This window comes from Prenolepis imparis, unplaced genomic scaffold (genome assembly GCF_030444845.1).
Source record: "Prenolepis imparis isolate NDT839.2.m4 unplaced genomic scaffold, iyPreImpa1.0 SCAF_5, whole genome shotgun sequence".
In the NCBI taxonomy this organism is placed as follows: Eukaryota; Metazoa; Arthropoda; class Insecta; order Hymenoptera; family Formicidae; genus Prenolepis; species Prenolepis imparis.
The window spans coordinates 3,577,609-3,598,721 of record NW_028141163.1 but is presented as its reverse complement, the minus strand read 5'-3'; the positions used below and the strand labels follow the sequence as shown (position 1 = coordinate 3,598,721).

At 35.5% G+C, this 21,113-nt stretch overlaps 1 protein-coding gene and 1 long non-coding RNA gene across 2 annotated transcripts in view; one reads left to right on the top strand and one right to left on the bottom strand.

The window, feature by feature from the left end:
- LOC145936460 (uncharacterized) overlaps window positions 1–21,113 on the top strand; it is a 76,157-nt gene that overhangs the window by 36,940 nt on the left and 18,104 nt on the right. The gene's annotated exons all lie outside the window — the stretch shown is intronic.
- Window positions 6,572–21,113, bottom strand: part of LOC145936438 (uncharacterized) — a 28,517-nt gene continuing 13,975 nt past the window's right edge. Inside the window, exons 2-4 of the mRNA XM_083038674.1 lie at window positions 14,500–15,549; window positions 8,830–9,522; window positions 6,572–8,215 (exon numbers count right to left, since the gene is read on the bottom strand). Coding sequence (XP_082894800.1) covers window positions 7,454–8,215; window positions 8,830–9,522; window positions 14,500–15,549 — 2,505 coding nt within the window. The 3' untranslated portion in view covers window positions 6,572–7,453. The remainder of the gene's footprint in view (window positions 8,216–8,829; window positions 9,523–14,499; window positions 15,550–21,113) is intronic.

Sequence of the window (21,113 nt, the reverse complement as noted above, 5' to 3'; positions counted from 1 at the left end):
GTCAAATTGATAGATAATTCGATAAAAAATCGATAGCAGAAATTTGTGAAATATTACACTATAGTCATCTTATTACAAATTTATTTAACAAATTGACAATATCTCAAGATTTTTTATAAGAAAAATATTTAAATTTTATTTATAATTAATAATTATAAATAGATAATATAATAGAGAATAGCTTGTAATACAATGTTCTTTTAAAAGGAAAAAAATTTGTTAAGAAAAAAATTTACACCAAATTGTTTAAAGAATCGATGGTCAAAAGGGCATTCGGTGATTACTCTGCACAGATCTATCTGGTATTAATCAGGGAAAAGCATTTGACGTTTCGCGCGAAGAACAATGCCGTTTGCTTTCGTGTTGCAAACTCTTAAATGGCGAGCAACTCTCTTGGCGGGATGTAATTTCGTCTCGCGATAGCTCACTTACACGATCTCGGTTCGCTGTTTTACGTAACGTTCGCGATTTTTTTAACTAGCCCCGCGCCGCGAGAAAAATCTTTTTCGCGCACGGGAATCCTTTCGCTGTCCTTCTCTCTCTCTCTCTTTCTTTCGAGTGCTAGCGCAGAAGAAAGTCGAATGATTCGACTCTCGTAATCATTAAGCGTAGTGCAGTCCAAGATACATTTTACATTACTTCCCCAATTAAGTATATTTAGCAACCGCGATTGCGGTTGTGATGTCGCGGTTACAATCCAATTGTCAAATGACTTCAATTATATAATTATGTTGTATGTATGTACATTGGTGGCTCTCACCTTCCTCGTTAAAATTACCGCATTCCGCGGTGAATTTGGAATCGATTTTCTGCACTTACTAATTTTTCAGCGAGAGGCTCAATTTATGAATATATAAATTGACGGTGAACTATAAATGTTATGAATATGTAAATTGATGATTATAGAGTATGTACTTTTCTTAATTACGTATGACTTTATTCACGAACAATTATCTTTAGTATTTTTCTGAGAATTTGCTTTTATAAAAAAAGTCTTCAATAATAAATTTTATAAAATTACATAATTTTTAAGAAATGATGGGACAAGAATAACGAGAAATATAATTTGACATTTAAAATATATGTATATGATTCTACATTTTCGAATTATTTTTTCAAGGTAGTTTTCTTTTTTTTCCGATTATGCTAATTATATATAAGACATTTTGCATACACAAATGATCCTCGCTAACCATAAATTAATCAGCGAGATGCAAATTGCCCCGTCTCTTCCACAAGTTCCATAATTACTTGGAGAATTATGTGTTTATACCAAAAATTCACCGCGTCATCCGCGCACATTGCTAATTAGTGGAACAGGTAATTAAAAAAAAATAACGTAGAAGCAGTCGGTCAGGTGGATTTTCTCTTCGGCCATCGAGTTCAGCAGGTCAGTCCCTGTATCTGAAGTGGACCTCAGTCCGGTGCTTATATTCCGTATCGCGCTGAAAGATCGTAATGCATCGTGTCGTTGTAACCAGTTCTTTAACAGGCGTTATCTGATGCTACACGGCCGGTCCAAACAGATAATCTTGAATCATCTGTGCCGATTCACAAACTCCGCGTAGGTCATGGATACACGAGGACGGAAATAAATTGTAGCTGACAAATAAATCAAATAAAATAAATTATTCGTCTCAGTTACGAATGAACTTTACCGAAAACCGGATAAATGTATTCTGAATGTATATTAAAATGACTTAATGGTTGAAAGGAATGCATGATTTTTCTGAAGCTCTTTCTAGCCGAATAGTATAAAAATTATGATAGAAAAAGATATTTCTAAAGACATTTAAGAAATTAGAGCTCATCTCTCTTTAATATCTATTTAAAATATATGTATAACCGTTTTTTATCTTTATAACTTCGAAACTTGTTGCATCTATTGGAAATTTTTAATTTTTTAAATATTCTTTCTTATTTTTTATCTGTGTAAATATAAATTTATATTACTTAAAGTCTGCATAATAATTCTAGAATGTAGATCTAGGTTGCAGTCTCTCGATTATAGGTTACGATGTAATGAATATATCGCAAAAGGTAATCATTTAAATTAACTTCGCCAAGGCAATCTTACTGAAGTTATGAATTCCGACATTGCAGGATGTATATTGCGGACACTTTAAATCACTCTTTTTTTACATAATTAATAAATTTTTTTTTTATCGCGACGGCTTTAAATTGAATATATTTTTATCATTCAATTGTGGGAAAAAATGCGAACATTATTGATACTTTCGCGTGAGCGCATATAATTGGAACAAGGCCAATTATTTCCGGGAAGGAGCAATTTGTGTATCACCTAACTCCTAATTTTCCATTAGTTCCAAGCCGAGCGAGAGAAAGCTCTCGTGTGTGGGTTCGCTTATACACGCAGATCTTTCTTAAAGTTTCATGAAAGGAACTCTCTCGTCTCGGATATCTTTATATATGATAATATATAATATAAAATTAATAAATATATTTGCTTAATATACTCCTTACACATTTTACCACCCTATTTTCCATAATATTTTTAGCAACATATAGTAATTTAACACAGTAATAATGATTTAGATGGAATAAATTATGCTTATTACTGCGAAAACTTCTTTGCCGTACCGTTTTTCATCTTTCTGTAAGATAGAATATATATTAATATATAAATAATTTATACATACAATATATATGTATATATACCAGGTGTCCCATTTTAAAGGACCCACTCAAATATCTCATTGTCAGAAACACTGCGTTAAATCGAAAAATGTTTCCTACAAAAGTTGTAGAGTTTCGAGGGGGACATAACATAGTAATATTCATTTGACCTTGGGCGATGTCTCCAAGGTTAGTGAAGGTTAACCTTAAGTGAAGGTGAGAATGAATTTTGAAGAAAATAAAAAAATGCTTCAGATAAAAGTTGTTCAAATTAATTTGTAGAAAAAGATGTTATAATAAAAAATATGGGTTTCCATTTAAAAAATTTATTCTCACCTTTACTTGACCTTGGAGACGCCGCCCAAGGTCATATGAATATTATTATGTTATGTCCCCCTCGAAACCCTATAACTTTTGTAGGAAACATTTTTTGATTTAACGCAGTGTTTCTGAGATATTTGAGTGGGTCCTTTAAAATGGGACACCCGGTATAATGTGTGAAGGAAAAAATATCTATATATAAAATCTATATATAAGCGGAAAAAATCGCGAATATTCGACGTAAAATCACAAGATTGTAAACTCTTAACTTTAGTTTCGAGATATACCAATATGAAATGTGCACAAAGTTGTACGAGATGAGTAAGAAATTATGGATTTGTCTGTGCCGAGGAAATTGGCCGTAAATGCGTTTCTCAAGTGGTTTTATATAACTGTTAAGGAAACTTTCGACCTGAGGTTAGCAGTCCGTCAAGTTGAGCCTTGCGCATCATAAAATGTCTAATGAGCTACGAGCCTAATTAACGACGCGTCGAAGATGACTCGACGCTAAGAGTCCACTTGGGACTAGGCATAATGCCTCAAAAGCTTTGTCGTATACGTCGTGTCTTTGCTAAGCAGGCAAGATCTTCAAGATCTTCTCTCTTCATGACTATATTTCTCTGAAGAGATGCCATTTCTCTCGATCAGATTAGGTGAATGAAAGGCGGGAAGAATCGCGGCTGATATAATGGTCTAGTGATAGGAAGAAGAGAGATGGGAATAAAAGGGGGGAGGAGAATGAAAAATAACAGAGGGATTGTTGAATGGACAGAGAACGCGTTCGTAATTGCTGTAGCTATTATTCGATCTCTACACGATAACTACAAGATATATTCGCAGTCATTTGCTAAACAAGCTTCAGTCGAAAATAAAAAAATGAATGATGGACTAATTAAGAAATTCTTACGAATATAAAGACATTTAAAAAATGGAATTTAAATTAGATTTTACAGTTGCGATTTTTTTTTGTTCGAAACATGTAATTAATTTATGATATTATATTAAATCAAGTATATGTTTTTATGTGTGATCTACGATGGATGTTCTTTTTTTACGACTATAAATTTTATGATAAAAGAGTCGAGTTTTTTATAGCAAAAATATTCTTTAGATGCGTCGTTCTTAGTTTTTTATTTTTCAACACAAAATATATCTTGGTAATATTAAGTGATCAAAATGCTGTTGAAGTAACATCCATTCATACAAATCAACGTTATCAATGTAACTTTTATAAAGTTGTATTGCATTGTATGTACTTTCTTTCGTATTTTTTTTTTCTTTTCTCATGTTTACAGATATTTCTTCGACAAATTTAAAGACATTTTTCTTGTGTATTATTTATCTAATTCTCTCTTTCATCGATCGATCTTTTGACTCGTTCACATGATCCATCAGACACATGTTTGACCTTGCACGTGCTGTACGCGATCCCGCGGATCTGTTATTTCGCATCTCGCGATCATCCGCTCGCAGCATCCACGCTTCTCCGGATCGTTTCCGTAATCTGATATGCTACAAACCATCACGTGCCAGCAATTTGCCATTATTATGCGCATACCTAAGATACAGTCCAACATTCTACAGCCGAATGCCGGTTTATTTTTGCGTTTCACAATGTAGAAAACGCAAAACGGCGGGATTCTCCGAATCTTGCGGTCGCGGTTGCAATTTTAATCTGTTTTCGGAAACGCACAGATCTTACATCTCGAAATTTCTACATACTTTAATTAAATTAAATGCAAATTAAAAAATATCTTTCGTACAAAAAATCACAGGTACTACATACTGCACATAATCGAGTTCGTAAACGACTGGAAGCGCATTGAAAATTGCAAATTGATATCTGGTAACGCACACACACAAAATAAAGATAAATATTTCGTGCGAGCGCAAATATACACACACATGGCTTAATAAACATTACGTACGCTAATGGCAAAACTCGTCTCATAGCTTTCTTCAAAAATATGATGTATCGCCGAGAGAGTCATACTCTCGCAATTCATTTGAATATTAACGAGCGATTTGTGTCGCGTGGCGGGATTTACGATAATTCTACCATTCCCCGAGAGAGAGAGAAACTCCATCACGGCGGCGATTTATTGTCCGCATATTCTGCCCACGATGCACCGTTATATTTCAGACGTGCGCCGCAATTGCACTTTATCTAAACACAAAGAGAGAAAGAGAAAGAAAGAGAAATAGAGCCGGAGGGTTATTCTTTGAGAAATATACCATTTAAAATAAATTTTATTTTTACGGATTGAATGAAAAAATGAAGAATTAATTGATTTATTACGAAATTGCAATAATAATTGTGTTATTCAATCTTGGATATCACTTACATTTTAATAGTTTATTTTTGGGAAGGAAAGACTTGTTTTCCGATGAAGATAAATAAAACACATTAATTTAATATAAATTAGGAAATATCTGAGTATTTCTTTTTTTTATTGTCTCTATTTTATATTTTGAACAGAGGTAATTTAATCTGTCCACAATTTAATATAGCTGTACAATATAAATGCTTATTTGTATTTTATTATTCGTAAACTTAATATACTTTGCATTATAGACAGAATATATATATATTGAAAGTTTTTTCTATTAACATGCAAAATAAATTGTTTCTTAATAAAATACATTACTGTATGAAATAATATACATGGTATCGGTGTTTCCACCACTTTGCCGAATTTATCACATATCCTTCGTTATGGATTTAACTTATATGAATTCTATATTTGATTTTTTGTTTATTTTTTTAACAGAGTGAAAATGTATTTATTTACGTATCTAAATTCGATTTGATCCATTATTAAATAAATTTAATATCTTTATTAATCTTTAAGGAGCACATGCCCCTTTCTCACCAATCAGAGATTTTTTTAGAGTCTACGAATTTTCAATTTTTAATTTATATTGATCCATATATTTCAATTATCGATCTTTAGATTTTCTACGATTGAATTTGAACGTCTGTTTACTCGCGCGATACAAAAATCTATACATGATGGTTTTTATCTCCTGAAATTTTTACGCTTGAATCGTTAACAAAGTTGCTCAGGGAAACAGATCCTTAAATGTTGCCGTAGGAATAAAAGAAGTTGTTACATTATTTACGCTGATATGGAAGTTCGGTTGATGTTCTTCGAACCATCAATTCTCTGGCGGCTACTTTCAAATGCGAGGAGATACTTCTCCTACAAACGGCAGACTTTCCGATTGCATTTGCAATTGCCATATTTGTGTTGCAACCGACAATTGGACTTCTCGTGTCGCAATCATATGTTGCAGTTTCGGCGAACGAGAAGGAAGCGATCTATTTCTTAATTCCTCGGAATCATTCCCGATATAAGAGCAAAATTACCATAATAAATTGAACACAAATACTAAGAAAGTAAAGATTTTGATTTCCAAATTTTTTAATTAAAATATCTACAATATCTAGCGTTAACTGATACATTTATAATGAATGATTGAGATTGGGATTGTTTTTCTTCAATGTTACTTCTAGTATCTCTTAGGGTCGATTGTTCCAACTTCTTGGTAAGTTGGTGGGTTTTACCCGACAGGTAGCATATTTTCGTCTCTTTTCAGATAAGTACTGTCGGGTAAAACTTACCAAGAAGTTGGAACAACCGGCCCTTAGTAATCAAACATTCATCATTTAATTTTTAATTTGAAAATTAATGGAGTAAAATATTTTAATTGATTAGAAATTGAATGAGAATCAAGAAGCTGGGAATTTAAAAATTAAATCAATTATACCCATTAAAAATTTTATAAATATCTACTTAAAAAATGATCAAGTATCATAGATCTGCGAAAGAAATCTTTGGGGTCAAAAACCATATTCGTAAAATAAAAAAAATAAATTAGTTTTATCAAGTTAAGAAATAAGCTTACCCTGAAAAATTCACTTTATTAACTCTCGATTTAACATGATCTCTCGAATATCAAAAATCTTGTTCCCCAAATTATTAAATATTACATTAAGTTAGTATACGGAGTTTTATATATATATACATTGAGATTAATTCAATAAATACAGGAACTAAATAAGGCACAGTACAATGATTATTATTATACCATAATTACATCGATACTTCATTACTCGCGCAATCTTACTTCAATTGACTAAATATCAGATTGTCTTTGAAAGAAGCGCGCAAAAGTGCGCATTTTTAAAAAATTAATTTAATACAAATTTGTTTTCCTAATTTTGTAGCGTTATCTTCCGACGCGAACGTAGACAACTCGATATATCCTAGAAAATGTTTACGAATGTGTACTAACCTGTCGCAACCGTAAAGCGTGAAAGCTCTCGCGGTCTATTTCCTATCAATTTACTAGCAGAGAAACACGTCTGCCAAGTACACTATCTTCCCTCGAACATCTACCATAATGATGCGGTTGCAACAGTATTTTCACTTCGTTCTTCGTCAACCTTATCCACTTTCGAAAGTTCCTTCTTTCGATCGAAGTGTCCCCGCTACGTGTTGCTCTGTATCGGTGTCAGGATGCTGGATTCCTGATCGGAATTGGGCGGCGTGAGGGCCACGTTGCCTTCGGCATCGGCGCGATCGAGCCCAGTCTCGTCGCCGGATTTGACCAATCCCACGCCTACGGCGTTGTTAACGATACACTTCTTGAAGTGGGTCCTCATGTTGCTACTCTGCGAGAACCTGCCGCCGCAGTTGGAGCAGGAGTACGGCTTGGTGCCGGTATGATAATTGAGATGGGTCTTGAGGTGGTGCTTCTTGGTGAAGGCCTTGGAGCACAGGTTGCACTGATACGGCTTGAGGCCGGAGTGCAGCCTAGTGTGAAGGGTCATGTTGGAGCGATCGGCGAACGCTTTCTGGCAGACCTGGCACTGATACGGCCGTTCGCCGGAATGGGTCCTCAGGTGTTGCTTGAGCAACATCTTTCGCGAAAACGCCTTGCCGCATTGCTCGCACTGATGCGGCTTCACGCCCGTGTGTATGCGCACGTGCATGTTGTAGGCCACGCGCTGGTTGAAGCTCTTGCCGCATTCCGCGCATCCGTACTCCTTGCGATTCCGATGGATCTTCATGTGCGAGCTCAGGTAACCGCGATCGTTGAAGTACTTGCCGCATTCCGGACAAGTCGCCGCGAACTCCCGCGTGCCCTCGTGGACGCTGCGGTGGTACTTGTAGTTGCGCAGCTGCGAGAACTGTTTGCCGCAATCGACGCAGCGGAACGGCTTCTCGCCGGAGTGTGTTCGGCTGTGCACCTGCGATCATGATCGCGTACGTGATGATCACATAGACGAGATGTATGAGCTAAGTTGCTTGGGGATGTGGAATCGAAAAAAAGATGGAAAGAATCGAAAAGAGAACTGCGACTTTGAATCTCTGCTTTTTCTTTTACGATCTTGTAATCTGTGCAGACACTAGGATGTTTGACTTTACAGAATAGGTATTTATATGACTATAAAGCTAAAGAGAAAAAATTATATTGAATGTTGAAATATTTTGTTTTTAATAATGCAGGTATATAGAGAAAGATAGTGTATTAGTTTAATTAATATTGACTCCAGATTTGTGTAGGAATGATCTATGCAAAATTTTTGTAAAATTAGAGAGATTTGCGAGATAACACATAAAGGTTGTGATTCGCGTAAAGGGTCGTGGAATATTAACACTATGAAAAATATAATCGAATGTAATCTAGAGATTTGTAAAATCCAAGAATTGAAAAATAGTTCAATCTTACGAAATTTTTCTAGCTAATTTTTCCGACCGAAATCTATAAGATTGACATTTTTCGCAGGAATATAACGTGCAGTCTTTAAAATGTACGTCTTTAAAATATATATTTGATTAATTCTTTCGATAAGAAATATACCTTGAGCGATGCTCTCGTGACGAAGGTCTTTCCGCACTGATCGCACCTGTGATCATCGGTCGGTCGTCCACGCTGAGCCATCTCGATCGTGCTGACGATCGCCTCGTTGTTATTGTTATTATCGCTATTAACAAGAATCCTCGCGATCCTCTCCTCCCCCGCGTTCTTCTCCGTGTTCGCCGTCTGACTTCCGTTCTTCGTGACTTCCGTCCTCGAAGATTCCCTCTTCTCGTCGGACTCGATCGTGTCGCAGAGTCTGCTGATCGGATGCGATAATTCGTGCTTCTGCGGCGTCTGCGGAATCGGGATCTGCGTCGTATATCCGCCGGCATTCGTGATAACGGTGTCGTTAACGACGGTGGGTAGCAATCGCGTGTGCGTGTTGCTGACGTTCTGAAAGGGCGGTTCGTTGCTCCTCGGCGTGTTCGCGAGCGGCGCGATTTGATTGCCGGGTGCGAACGGAGCTGGTGGAGATCGATAGATCTCCTGCACGCTCGTCTCTGGACAATCACCGATCATCTCGCGCGATCCGGTATCATTGTTAAAGCTCATCTCGCAACTGGTAGGAACCTCGACGGCGTAAAACCCGTCGTTTCTACCCGGCGTATTCCTACTCGGGGAATGGACCCTCGGGCTCATCGATATTACCGTGGATCGAATTGGTTCTGGAGTTAAAGGCTTCTTTTGAATTTCCTGCAACAGTCATTGAATTGTCTTCTTATGCAATTATTAATCTCGTTTTTTTTTCTCTTTGAAAATAATTACGAATTACAAAAATAACCAATTTAAATAATGAAATATAATACAATAAATTTTTAAGTGCTTTACATTTTAAAAAGATGAATTATAAAATATGTTGTTATATCTCTCTTCTATTTTTATGTTTAAAATATTATTTGTTAAAATATTTTAAATATCGTTTATCTATATTCTTTAAAATGATATCCTGAAAATTTTTAATACATCTTTTATAATAGGGGGGAAAGTTTATTTTTAAATTCAACAATTTTCTAATTTATCTCTAAAGAAAGATATATTTAGTAATCGTCTTAATTATAAATAAAAATGTTCGAGATATATAGCAGTATAATTTTTCAGAAAAGAAGCGTAATCGTGTTTTTGGACAGTTCAACGTATCTTTGCACAAAATCAAATACTCACTTTGCTTACAGCAAAATAATTAATTGATTAAATTAAATTTATCTGTGTTCATTATTTTTATGCCAGGAAAAAGGACAACCGTGGCATATTAGCCGTGAAAATCGTCGCGTTTCAGTGATTTAGAAAGTGATATCTAAAAACTACCGTCAGTTTACTTTACGTTACGATTGATTGATTCTTTTAGTTACGATTAATTTCAAATAGGTCTCGTCAACTTAGGATGACATCGAAATGTCAACATATTGCAAGTTTTCTGCAGAATTGTCGTCTATCTTCTCTACAATCGCAAATTACAACAATAATTTTTTTTAAATTTCGGAGTTATATAATATCTTGCGGAAGAAGAACGTCGAAGAATAAGCACAAGTAGCGTTAATTTATTATTAATTGTTTTAGCTTATTTTATTTCTAATTTTTTAACAGGCTATTAAAAATTAACTTTTAAAGAATAATTTTAAATCCCTAATATATATTCTATAGGAAGACTTGTCACATCCATTGCAAATTTATTAAGGCATTGAGAAACAGTTTCTAAACGCCACGATCAGGCCAATAGGGCATAGCGCAAGAGTCTTGTATGTACATCTCCATAGTTTTCCATCTCTCGAATACTAAATAAAACGACTGTAGCACAAGCGATGACCGCGCGCAGGAATGCGTGCGCATAATGAACAGTTGATAGAAACAGAAGAAAGCAGCAATTAGAAAGTAGTTAGATTGTGACAATTTGACGGACGTTATAGACTGTTTGAATGCAATAGTCAAATGACCCTGATGCGATAAGAAAGGCGGCATTTATTAAAATATTTTTATTCGCGTCTATTATATAATTACGATTACATTCAACGGAAGTCTTTAAAATGTAAAATTGCCGGGATTGAATTCGTGAAATATAGGATTTATTATCGAAAATATGGTATCGATTATCGTAATATTTTCATAAAAGTTGCGTTGAATTATAACTTTCACGCTTACAATAGTTTCATTCGATTTCTGCTATCGATCGTCAAACTTTATGTTAGCCATTTTTTTAAAATCATTTTCCAGAGTATCGATACTTTCTATCGCATTTGTTTGCGAGAAAAGTTTCATGCTGAAAGCGTTGCATAGCTCGATTGATTTCTTTTTTATTACAGGAAGGTAGTGTTTATATATGTATAATGATAACATATAATTACAACAAAAATATTATATTATCTATAAATAAAACAATTCAGTTAAAAATCTTGAAATTTACGTTACATGCCTCATTAATGCTTGAATTATTAATAATTATTATAATGATTAATATACCAAAATAATTAAAAATCAACAATGTTCGTTCTAAATAGTTATTTTTTTTATAAAATCTTTTTTTATACTAATTTTGCTTTTTATATTTTTTTATTTTCGAGATTACGTTTATTATTTTTGTCATAATATTATATTTATTTGCATAATAATATTCACGATGCAACCTGTTGAAGTAATCTAAAATAATTCACTCCAATGAAAGAATCCTAAACAATCTTCATTCTTTTCTCGAGAAAATTGATCTATTAAATTCAGATAGAGATCAGAGTACTATTGGAGTGAAAATATCTCCGGATCCTTATAACACATTTTCACATTACAAATATATATAAATTTTTAAAAATAAATAATTAAATATAATATAAATTTGAAGATTGAAAGAATTTTAATAGCCTCAAAGATCCCAGTTCTTCCTTTTTCTCTCACAACAGACTATAATAATCAATTCGCGAGAGAAAATCTCCGAATGACAGGCGCGAACGCAACCTCGCGCGGCCTCCTCTTCGTCCTTATCCGGACGATTGCAAATCTCGGTGCAAGCTGCTCCGGTGACAAGCCACTTGCGCAAGGGCAGCGTGGCCGATTCACGAAATCTGGCACGCATCTCCCGTCGAAAGAGAAAACGCGCGTAATAATGCGACGAATGCGCGTACGTATATATATGCAGCTGGCACCGCCAGCTGCCCAGGCGCAATCACGGCGCGGCTTGATAAACGGCTCTCCAGGAGGGAGGAGCGGGCTAACTGATAGTTGCATTAAGCGAAACAACGTCGAACCCGAGTGAAGGGCGACGACGCAGCTGGAAGCGACGCTCTTTGTCACCTGTGGTCGAGAGACGCGAGCGTACAAATGGCGGACGCGAATTTTCCGGGCTCGCGCATTTATCTATATTACGTATCTTTTTTTTTTCGATGTTTACAACTATTAATTAACTCTCCTTCCACGCTTCTCTTCACACGTGCGTCCAGTGCATCATATATAATATATTCAATTCTATTAATCACGTAATTTGCAATAGCGTATCAGTTCTTTTTATATTTCGTGTGTGAGAAAATTGATGTACGAATCGTTCTTTAATTAATTTCTAGAGAAACTCGGTTCTATATATCTCGACTACAGTTCGTGATTTGTGTTACGAGCAAAGGCGGAATTTGGAAAGAGAAAAAGATCTTGTCGATATAACAGAAAGGATTAATATTATGTGGAAATCACGCACTGTAAAAAAAAATGTGTTAACTTGACTAAACCGTTCAACTAAATAATATTTTGTTAACTGAACATATAAAAATATTTAAATTAAATATAACATATTAAATCTAACAAAACTTTTGACAAAACGTATTTGACTTAAATACTAATATATGTTCAATTAACAAAACAGTAATTTAGTTGAACGGTTTAGTCAAGTTAACAAATTTTTTTTTTACAGTGCGGGAGCAGCCTCCGTGTTTTCTGTCTGTCGCACAATTTTATCTATTCACGCGAGGCTACTATATAGTATCGTTTCATCTGACATATAAACTTGTAATAATATGCGCATGGTTGAAACTACATATAATCTTTAATACGCGAGCTGAGACTCTCGTTTCCTCTCGTTTCCTCTCGTTTCATTGACGTCATATTGATTTATGTTTTCACACACAAAAGTAAATTTTTTTCATGCGGAATACATCGGAATAAATTAGTTTCTTTTAGTATGTTACCATTCGCATTCGATGGTATAAAATTATAAAACGATAAGATACATATCGAGAACTCTTTTTTTGTAGATTAGTAATGAAATTTAAATGTCTAGTCGCGTTTAATTTAACTCATTCACAAATCGTCATTGGAAGACGCAAATAGAATCGTGACTAAAGCGAGACATCAAAATTGCGCATATGAAATTGGGCTTTAAAAGTGATCTAACGATAAACTAAAATAGTATATAACATAAATTTAAAAATCTTGACAAAATATACATAAATTTAAAAAATTATCATTTCGATTAATTATAGTTCTATCTGCAATTTACATATATCCTAAGACCACAAAATTTTTATCATCTTTTTGCATTTACACTGTATTTTATTAATAAAAATATAACATAAACATTAAAGATCTATTTATGATAACAGCTGATATGATAAGAGCGAGAATTACTTTATAATGTTCGAGGCGGCGATGTTTTAATCGCCGACATTAAAATATATATAATTTTTTATATTTTACGAGCTGGGAATGAATTAATAGGTGAATATAAAAACGACGTATAAGTGTTAAACCGTTCTTTTACATTCCTGCATTAATTAATTGAAATGGCAAGAACGATTGATGCCGCTAGTTTCATGGCGTGCGAGAGGACCGCGGTTTCTATTTAATTAACATCGCGAGTTTTACCGCGAGCGATTTATAGCGACAGGCCGGGATATCAAAACCATTTTCTCTCATTAATCTCGACGCGCGAGACGATGATAACATAGCGAGTACGTCCGTGCATCTATGTCACGCTTAAAATGTTTCGCTTCTATGCGGCATTAATTAAGGGTTGTAACGGTCTATCTCCGTTCTCGCCGTATTTCGCGAAAATTGGCTGGATTATCGTGAGCCAATCAACCGCGATTCATGATCCTTGATAACTCTGTAATGGATAGATGAATGCGAATCGATCGAGGAACAAGGATACTAAAGTTTGAAACTTTTTGTATGAATATACATAAGAGAAAAAAAAGAGAGAGAAAGTTTCAATTATTTTAAACTATCAGTTATTAATTATTCGAAAGTATATACAATTTTTTTTTTTTTATTTTCTGGGTCTCATTTGAGAAAAGCGCTTCGTATTTATGCGCGGGAAATAAATTCGCCGTGTTGGCCCGCGCATAAAAATTGGCGAATGATTATTTACCCTCATGAATGCTTAATTAGCTCTTTAAATTATGAACATAGTAGAATCGCAGTCCTTTTTTTCATCACTCGACAGACTTATCCCGGCTTTTACTACGGATTAGGCAAAAAACACGTGTTTGATTATACCGTTCAATGTTATTCACCTCGGCATAATTCCACTTGGACAAATCCTTTTACGTTCATCGGAATACGAGGCAACGGGATTTCGACTGGTATTTCGAATCGTATTTGGCATTAAATATGCAAAACAGGGCTCTTTTATCGACACTCGATTTCCGAGGGAAATAACGCGATCCATAATATTTATAAAATCGCTAAGCAAGTACTTACGTCATCGACGTGACGTTGCTGGGATATGACGGATCGCGGGATCCTCGGTGAATGATGAGGTCTGATAATCTGGCGCCATGGCGATGCGATGACGCGATTGGCCACGTGCCTGCGGACGGTTTTCCACCTACAACAACTTTCGCCGCAGCTGAGATCCTCGCCCGACGTCGCCGCCGTCTGCGAACTGTAATCGGTCCTCTCGAACGACCTCGTCGTCCGACACTGCAAGGACGGCATCGTGCTCTGGTAGGGACACTCGTCGGGTGTCCTTCGGGTGTAAGAGTCACCACCTCCCGATCCTGCCGCGTGAACGTCCTCGTCCGTCATCGGCTTCTCCGTCGAACGATTCATCTGCGATCTCTCGTATCCCGATAATCTGATCCTCTCCGAAGGATCCAGACTACCGTATCCTTCCGCGAACGGTCTATCGGGAAGACACGTAGCGTCTCGCTGATAAACATCGAAAGACGATTCGCTACTAGGAGCTATCATGCGATTTTTATCGGCGAGTATCATCGAGCTGCGATCTCGATTCTCCGCGGAAGTATCATCCATCGCTCTATCCCGATACGCGAAACCGTCGATTGGCCACTCGTTCGAACAGCTTGGACCAAACGAGCTGGGACCAGGATTGTTGATTTCGCGAAGCGTCCCGGAATTCCTGAAGACGTCTCTGCTGCCGTCAGTCGGGAATATCCTGGACTCCTTCCTGTCGAGCGGATCTTCGTAAGACGGTCTCCCCGATCTGTACCAAGGATACTGATCGCACCGTAGATACTTAGGGTTAACTTTCACGTCCTTTACGTCCTCCAGTTTACTGTCCGCTTGCACTCGTTCACTGCAGGTCGTCGTCACCGGCACCGGTGGCAGTCGAATGCGTAGGGTCTCGGCAGCGCGGAGAAACGCGTCCAGTCGCATCCGCGGAACCGTGGCACTTCCGGTGTAAACGAAACCGAGAAGAGCCGCGAGTTCCGGCGCTTCCGTTTCAGCCAGGATCACCGTGATTGGCTCGCAATGAGCGGTGGCCTTGCTATGCGCCAACAATACCTCCTGCAAACAAATACGACGTTCGTTATTATTGGAATAATTCAAAAAGTTAACAATATTAAATAATTTTATATATAATTATATGTATAAATTAATTAATTCTCGAAATTATAAAATTCTAAAGACGAAAATATATTAGATTCTAATTTGGGTTTCAAAATATTTGATTTTATTGATTACAAATCAAATTAAGCAATTGTATAAGAAAAAGAAGAAAATACGTATTTTTATAAATATTAAGTATGATATCTCAGCTCTACCTAGATGCCAATGAAATGTAAGATGACTCAATATCCGGATCTCTCTGCATTGATAAAAATTTACGATATCACATATTACTTTGTTAGTAGTGCGTAAATAATAACATAACAAAAAAACATGAAACGAGCTGAGAAAATGTACCAAGAAGAAATGCACATTGACTGCATAAGTAGGCTAAATTTTATTAGTGCTCCTATTTTAAAGTTGAAAAGTTCTTACGAATTTTCTTGTTTATCTGGTACTTATAACGGCAGTATGTAAAACTATAAATCTATTTACAAATTACACATCAGAAATATATCAAGGACATGTAATCAATGTTAAGAAAAATCTTAAGAAAATTTTCTTAGGAAAATCAACTTGACGAAGATTTTGTAATATTTTTCTGCAACATCTTTGAAAAAAAATCATCATTTCTTTTATTTTAAAAATAGAATAGTTATTTACAATTTTAACTGAATAATAGTTCTTTCATCTTATTAAACACATCTCTTGATATTTTTCTTAATAAAACATCATATCCAGTTTCATCAAAGAATTCTCTAAACAAAGAAAACTTTTAATAACTTGGAAAATTCACACACTTATGGATAGAATAACACATTTGAAAAATAAAAAATCTAAGAAAGAAAAACATAATTTGATAGATCCGTTGAAACGTAAAGGGTTGCACTGAGAGAATTTTCTCTTAGAATTTACCCTGAAAATTATGGTAATCATGGGACAATATGGTATGGAAAGAATTTTATGAGAATTTCTCCGATTAATATTTATCACAATAAAAATAATAATATCTATCTCAATAAAATATAAAATATGTTTAATTAATTTTACTAAACTGCATAGTATCCCACGATTATCATGATTTTCAGGGTAAATTTTAAGAGAAAATGTTCTCTAGGTGATAATTGTCAAAGAGAATCGTAAAAGTTGAGATTTCCGAATCGTTCAAACGTTCACTTTAAGTGCTCGTATAAGCATCGCGCGTTTGATTTACAACATTCTTCTTGCCGTCGTTATTCGCGCGGATAATGGAACATGAACAATAATGAATTACGTTTCATTGTTGCAAGCTTGAAGACCGCGTTGCACCGAGATAACTGTAATTACGCGGCCCCGGCGGTCGATCCCCCGACCGGTCTTTTCGATTTTTTAACGCGATAATTAACCGCTATTGGCCGGTCGCCAAGATCAGGGGAACCGATTTGAATCAACCTCCGTCGTTCGCGCGATAAAAAAAAAGTGCCGCGCACTTTTGTCCCATTGCGTAAGATCGCGCGAAAAATTGATTGCACAAACCCCTCTTTAAATCCCTCCATTACTATATACCTTTGTATAAGATCGCGATATGTCCACACGAGGTGTCGAAAGTGAATGTCTTAAAATTATTCCCGGGGCTTTCTACAAGGAGTTCTCTTTCTCTATATATTCCGCATATTAAACGTGGAATTTATTAATGTATTCGTATATACCGAGGCGCTCCACATTTCCATAAAGATTAAGCATTTTTTTCGACTTCCGGATTCTTTGATCATTATACGCTAGACTAGGAGAAACATTCTAGTCTTCAATCATTCTTCTTCTTCGCGCCGCTCTGCAACCATTTTAACGGATCGTTGACGACGAAAAATGACGAGAGCATCATTCTTGCACGTAGAGAACGCAAATGAAACGTTAGCTTTCAAACCGGCCCGCGGCTCGATGCAACTTTGCGCTGCACCGTTGCTTCCAATGGCGTAGGAAGAACTTTCGAATTCTTACGCAAGAATCATCCGCGCGGAGTCTACATTTCATTTTTGCAACATCAATATCTCTGACAGTCTCTCTCTCTCTCTCTCTCTCTCTCTCTCTCTCTCTCTCTCTCTTATGATAACACTATTCCTATATATGTATTTCAGATCGCAAAATCTAAAAAAAAAGCTTGAATTATAAACTAAAAAACCTAAACTATAAGAAATGATCTTAAAATAAAGATCTTAAAATAAAGATCTACGATACTTATTAAATTTTAACATTTTTCTTCTGAGCACTTTTCAGTACCATGTATGTCGCGCTGGAGAACGCTCTCTATTTACTATCTGATTTGTCTATTAAAAATCTTCATTTGACGTGTGTCTTATAATATCAGATTTTAGTTTTGCAATTGGCATACGTTTATATTACAATTTTCCTCCATATGAAAGCAAATAAGAGGAAGGAAATAGGTTTGTGGGTTGCCCGCATATATTCCTGTTGCATTATTAGCTACACCCTTGTAGCCGCAAGGCCGTGGCCAGGTTTATCCTCCTCCTACTAGAGGTACAATATCTCTCGGACGGCAATTACCTTAGATTAGTATATTTCGCATTCGAATCGTAAACATTTTCGGAGGTGTTGTAATGTCTCCGGTCGAGATAACATTCCATTTGCGAGTATGGGGACGAATATGCATAATCAGATGTGAAGTGCAACGCGAGCTTTTTTTTCTCAATCGAGCAACTATTAAGGTTAATGCGCGCGTTTATCGGCGAACTTCGACATAATTAAGGATGCAATAAGCGTGCGATTATGTTTATTTAGTATCTCGCGTCTACTTTATAAATTTTTGTAGACAACATTATGAAGCATACGGGTAGATTTAGATACAAGCCTTCCGTGAATAATTTTACATTATAGTTCGCATCTTGAGTATCTCTCTATTTACAACTGTAATTTACATGTTGATATATCCTTAAATTGTTAATTTTTTGAAACATCTTCAAAAAAACAAGCAAATGTAAGGGATAAAATCTTTTTAAATATACACAAAACTTTTTTACATAGGAATTTTGTTTTGAAAGGTTTTTAGTTCAATCTAATTATCTCTCTCTTTCTCAAGACGTTTGATATTCATTAACTTTTAATGAATAGTTAGAAACATTTCGAGGTTTCATAATTTTTTATTCCATTTTTTGCGTGTTTTTGTTGCTCTATGGATCCTCCGCGGATGAAAAGATGATTATCATCGGGATGTTGTAGCAATTTGTAGTTAAAAATGTCTACATCCGCTATCTACAAGTAGTATAATAAACGGTTACTGGTTTCAAGCTGTGAGAAATTTTTAAGACTGTTTACATCGATTCATACGTCGATTCATCGCACGCGAAACTGCGATTACACCACCGGGATCTATCAATCAATTACAAATAAATATTGCGAATAATCTACGGGTGTTATCTTTAAACGTTAAATGATATCAAGCTGTGCGCGTTAAATTTTTCACTTCGTTTTCGTAGATTTATAGATCAATCTATAAATGCACGAAACATTACCGTCAGGATCTATCAATCAGAATTGCACAGAGCGAATATTCCGAATGCACTTTCTATCCCGCGCACGAAGCGATGCGATCTATCCTATCCACATATTACGAAATTCAGGGTGCGATGGAGAACGTCGATTAGATCGTCATAATTACAGTAATCGGATATTAATCCTCGAAGCTCGCACGAGTGATTGACTGAATTTTTTATTTCACGATCGCGAGGATTTTAGTTTCCCAGTACGCGAAGTGACGCGCAAAGTTTCGCACCTACTTCACGTAATTGTAGGGTATTGGATGGGTTGCATTCGCATGCAACCAGTGCGTTGCAGTACTTGTGCAAATATGTACAGCTCTTGAAGAAACGCTCAAGTGGAGTCGATTTCCTCGAGACCTCATATAAAAAGAGTGTTTGCCAGAGACACACGATTTTATTCTCTCTCTCTTGAAAGATGTCAAGATGTTTATTTTTTCAGCGCGAAAATTTCTTGATAAATATTTTAAAAAAAGATACTAAAAAAAAATAGAAAGCGATTTTGTTTTTCAACCTCTTTTAGTTTTTGAATTTTTTTTTGAAATTTTAGCGTAACTTTTCGCGTGAGACTTCTCTACAGAACGAATGCATTCAGATCGAATCAGTTAATAATATTTACTCGTACTCTTTGGTTTGATATTTCAAAATAAAATGTTAGACCTAGTTAATACACAGATTATGGTATCTTGAAACTCTCTAATTTAATTTTTCTAACCACGCTGTGAGAAAAGCAATAAAGAATGATAAAAACGAGCAATAAAAATGGAAGAGATTTAGAAGCTTACATGTAGGCTAATGTAATATCATCAAAAAACATATTCACTGTTAGATTATGTAATTTGCTAAAGAAAGTCGCAAGAAAGAAACTTTCAAACCTCAGGACATATTATCCAATTTAATATATAAATAATTAATGCGTACGAATTACAGGTATCTAATGAGTAAATTAACTAGGCATATCAAGTTATCTTATCAATTTTGACGACGCATTACTTAAGCTTAATAGTTGCCTATATGATAGCTTAATAGGCATATATCGATTTAGAAGACATATATAGGTTTTGATATCTCATCTCTAAGCTTTTAAAATAATATTAAATTATAAGAGTTTTTGATTCGCGCATTTTTCCCTTCACAAATATTAAATAATATCTGCAAAACCAAGTTTTTCTTCGGAAATAGATAAATAGATAAATTTGTGATTTGTTATTTGTTCGGATTTTTATCAACTCACGATTTCGCTTATCGGACGGATTTAATGATAATAAACAAAACGATCGTTATATTATACGGACATAAATTTGAGAGATCTCTAAGATTTAACGCAACATTTCGCACTCTTCTGTCGTGATATTACAACTGCAAATTATTTCCAATTTTACACAGATATCACTCGATTCGCGAGAAAGCATCGGAAACATATATATACGTATATATCAATTAAACGCCGCGAAATTGCGCTTTGGAGACGATAATTATGCGATTCCGCGGTTGAGAGAAAACGCCGAGAGCCGTAATTTAATCTAGCGGGTTTACCAGCTCGAGAAATTATTCGAACGTAGGCGCAATCGAAAATAATTACCGAGGCGAGAGAAGGCAAACGCAGTCATTAAACGAAACGTACTTCGTTTAAGGGCCCATTCACACGACACGTAACATCTCACGTATCTTTAATAAGTACGATATAACGCGACTCGAGTGATTGCAAACGATCAGATTGTACTCGTGTTATACACAATACCAACATCACGTTACATATTATGTGTACGTACATTCTTTTTCTACTATAATTTAAATTTGTATATTTTTGCGTTAAAATAGAAAATAAAGTATCCTCGCGAGGAGGCTGTAATATGACGATATTAACGGAAACTCTTCTATGATGATCGATCATCGGTTGTCATATTTCAGTTTCAAGCCACAATGGAATAAAAAATGATTACGAAAGTAAACGGTACGTAAAAGAGCGCTTCCGTCTACAACAGCTGATTA